Source organism: Aptenodytes forsteri, unplaced genomic scaffold (assembly GCF_000699145.1).
Source record: "Aptenodytes forsteri isolate BGI_AS27 unplaced genomic scaffold, ASM69914v1 Scaffold422, whole genome shotgun sequence".
Lineage (NCBI taxonomy): Eukaryota > Metazoa > Chordata > Aves > Sphenisciformes > Spheniscidae > Aptenodytes > Aptenodytes forsteri.
The window spans coordinates 458023-461745 of record NW_008795687.1 but is presented as its reverse complement, the minus strand read 5'-3'; the positions used below and the strand labels follow the sequence as shown (position 1 = coordinate 461745).

Here is a 3723-nt window from a genome sequence, read left to right as displayed (position 1 = left end):
GGTGCCGCCGGACGCAGCTGGGGCTGTGCCCACCCGCGGGGTCCTGGGGGGGCTTTGGGGCTCGATGCCAAATGGTGCCAGACCCCCCAGGGGAAGGGACAGTACGTGGCCCCAGCCAAGCGGTACCCAGGCGGGGGGCACCGGCACAGGCAGCCCCTCCCTGCCCGCCGGCATGGGGTGGCACAGGCAGCAGGGAGGCCGAAGGCTGAGCAAACACCTTCTATTGCTTTGAATGCGACAGGGATGCCCCGTGCCCGGGCTGGGGACAAAGCCATGGAGCTGCTCCCGCCCGAGGACCTGGCAGAGCCCGGCGGGGAGACGTGCCCACAGCCCCCCGGTCCCAGCGCTGCTTTCCCGGCCCCCCAGTCCTCACTCGTTTTGGGGGTGCGTGCTGGCAAGAGGGGCTGTCCAGGGGTGCCCGTCCCACTCACAGTGGGCACTGCAGGCTGCAGTAGTCGGCAGATTTGAAGAAGCTGTAGATGTTGACAAGGGGAAACATGAGCAGGGCCCCAAGGAGGGAGCCCAGCTGCTCCACCGCCCCGTACCACACCAGCGCGCTGCGGCTGTGGCTCCGCAGGATCACCCCAGCCATCACCTTCACGTAGGAGAGCGTCCCGGTGAAGAGCACCCAGGAGAGGACCTGGTGGTGCAGGGGGAGAGAGCAGTCAGCGGGACCGGGGGGTTCTCCACCGTGGGGCCAGGGGACATGGTGGTGAGGATGGAGCAGGGGGTGGCCCCAGAGACCTCCCCGGGCAAGAGGGACCCCGTGACTTACAATGGTGGCATCGCCCCACTGGGACTGCTGGAGGAGCGGGCAGGGGCTCATCACTGCGATGGCCATGTTGTAGGTGCCAAAGCCCGTCCCTGCCATGGTGAGGGTGCCCAGCAGGGCCAGGGACCTGCAAGAGACACGCGGGTGACACCAGGGAGTACTGCCAGCCCGGCCCTGGCGAGCAGCACAGACCCACGGCACAGGCTGACTGGCTCCATGCCGACCCCATCCTCCTTTCCCAGGGCATCTCTGCTGCCAAGGCACCGGCACCCTGTGGACCCTCTCCCACCTGGTGCCTTCTCCCCCCCACCCCATTGCAAAGCGGGGGTCATTCCTGGGGCAGAAGCCCCTGGGGTGCACCCTGCCGCAGCCCCCTGTGCCCTGCTACCCACCTGCTGGGCAGGACCATGGCCACGATGCAGGCGAGGGGGTTGGCCATGGAGCTGAGCGTGGCCGCGAGGTGGTAGGCGGTGTTGCCGTAGGGCAGGCAGGAGTAGGACTGCACGGACGGCAGGACCCCGTTCGTCAGAGCGCTCACCCAAGCGATGAGGAGGTAGATGAAGGTGAGCTTGGCCGGGGGGCAGGACACCTTCTCCGGCAGGATGTCCCCAGGCCCCTTGGCATCCTTCGGGCACGGGCAGCCCCTGCTCAGCCGCGAGCTAGCTTCCTCTTTGGGGATTTGGTCAAATGAGCTCAGCATGATGCTGCTGGGAAACAGCTGCTGCTGGGAGAGCTCCCACACCTTGGGCTGCCTGGCGAGGAAGAAGAAGGCCAGCAAGCAGGCCAGCATCATTACAGTCATGAGGAGGAAGAAGAAGAAGGTGGAGAAATTGGCTGGGAGGTAGCGGGTCTCCAGCTGGAAGACAGTGCTCTCCACGGTCTTGTTGCCAATGGTGATGTTGACCACGTGGGTAACATTGGCACAGCTGGAGATGCCGGAGCCCTGGCCCAGGGCGATGAGAGCGGGGATCAGCCCGCTGAGCCCTTCGCCTATGAAGAAGGTGGTCAGGTATTGGGGCTGCAGCTGCATCATGAAGGGCAGGAAGGTGACGGAGGAGGTGCAGTCCACCAGGGCCAGGAAGAAGGTGAGGAGCAGGAAGGCGGTGCTGTGGGGCCTCCCAGCGATGGGGGATGTGTAGTTCCAGAAGAAGGCCAGAAGCAAGCAGGCCATGACACCCACAGACACAACCATGTAGATAATGGCCACCTCCTTCAGCAAGCCGGGCCGAAAGCGGTGCATGAGGGTGATGAAAAGCGGCCCCACGTTGGCCATCTGGATGATGATGGTGATGTAGGAGGGCAGGTCCCATTGCTCCGGCAGCACCGTCACCAGCAGCGGCAGCTCGACCCACAGCCCGTTGATGGCCACCCAGGAGCCCGTGCCGAAGATGCAGGCAAGGAGGTGGGTCAGCAGTGCCATTGCTCAGGGCTGGGTGCCTGGGCCCGAGGGCAACGCTGCCGCACTGCAGGGAGAGGCTTCGATCAGCAGTGGGGTGAGACTCGACCCCCCCGGACCCCGACCCTGGCCCTCCCACAACCGCTGCCTGCGTTCCCCCTTCTGCAGGCAGGCAGGCAGGCAGATGGGCACAGTGGCTCCTCTCCCACACGCCACGGGGGTGCGGGACTCGCAGAGCAGCACGGCCTCCCCACGGCCTAGCCTGGCCCCCCTTTGCCCCCTTCAAGCCCTGGGGACCCCCCTGCTCCCCGCGGGCAATGACGCCGCGCCCGCCTGCACTGGGTGCGGGACCCGCTCGGCTCCGCCTGGGTCCCGTCCCAGAGAGCTGGGGCTGGGCAGCACCAGGCGCAGCGCCGGGACGGGACCTGGCAGGGCATCGAACCTGCCCCAGCTCACGGCGCAGCACGGCACAGCCTGGCACGGCACGGCTCAGCCTGGTACGGGGTGAAGATGGCTCTCACCTGGGGGCTGAGAGGCCTGGGCAGCTGCTTTGCTGGGAATGTAGGCCTCGTACCTCCCACCGCATCCGCAGGGCAGGGCAAAGCAGCGCCCGTCTCCTCCCAGCCGGGTCCCGTGAGATCCCGGCAGGCTCCGGCGGCCACGGGGAGAAGGGCCCCTGCAGCCCCCCCTGCAAACCAGCCTTGGCTCATACCAGCGAGCTGAGTCAGCCAGGATCCAGCCACATCCCCTGCCAGCCCTGGGCACCGGCTCCCGTCCCACTCCAGGGAAGGAGGATCCCCACAGCCCGTGTCCCCGCATCCCCATGCCCCCGCAGTCCGGCAGAGCCCGGCTCCAGCCCTCTGCCGCAGCGCTGAGCCCGGCGGAGGAAACCCACGTCTCCCGGGGCTGAGCCTGGCGAGTGCAACAACCCACTCATGGCTCCGGCCCCGTGGGGAGGCGTCGGGGACGCCGGTACCGAGCAGGAGCCAGGAAGGAAGAGCGCTCCCGGTCTGACCGGTTCCTCAGGAATCCCTGGGGCATCTCCCAAGGGGGAACTCACTGCGCTTTGGGGAACCGGCAGCAGCACGCGGGCGGGAGCGAGTCCTGGCTGCTGGGGCAGTGACGTGATGTGGGCGCGTCACCACCTCCGGATGCAGACGGGTGATGACCTGGCCCCGCTCTGCTCCTTGTCCTGGTCCCAGCTGGCAGACCCCCGGGGTCGGGGGTGGCCGGGGGAACCCCGCAGCCTCCCGCCACGTGCTCAGCAGCGGGGTCCGAAGCTGCGTTTCAGGGCGCCTGTCCTGGGTGGGCGGGTCCTGGCAGGTCCCAGGGGGAACACGTGAGCTGCGAGGATGGTCGGCTGCCGGCACAGGGTGTGATAAAAGCAACAAGAAAGCATAAGGAAAAATTCTGAAGTCCTTGGAGGGATGAGCGGCGGGTCCCACTCCCGAGGGGACCCTCATGGCTGGAGGGAGGAGTGCCTGGGGGCCAGAGGGACCAGCTCCGGTCTCAGCCGCCCCCCCCCACGGGGCAGGTCAGGGGCTGGGGTCAGCCT

General features: G+C 67.5%; 1 protein-coding gene across 1 annotated transcript; it reads right to left on the bottom strand.

Moving 5' to 3' along the window:
- Window positions 1–427: 427 nt before the first annotated feature.
- On the bottom strand, window positions 428–3277 carry SLC52A3 (solute carrier family 52 member 3). The gene is made up of 4 exons (XM_009282743.1): window positions 3229–3277; window positions 1165–2235; window positions 776–899; window positions 428–640 (listed from the first exon to the last, which is right to left on the bottom strand). The coding sequence occupies exons 2-4, from the start codon at window positions 2190–2192 to the stop codon at window positions 428–430; spliced, it is 1365 nt and encodes a 454-aa protein (XP_009281018.1). The 5' UTR covers window positions 2193–2235; window positions 3229–3277.
- Window positions 3278–3723: the final 446 nt, after the last annotated feature.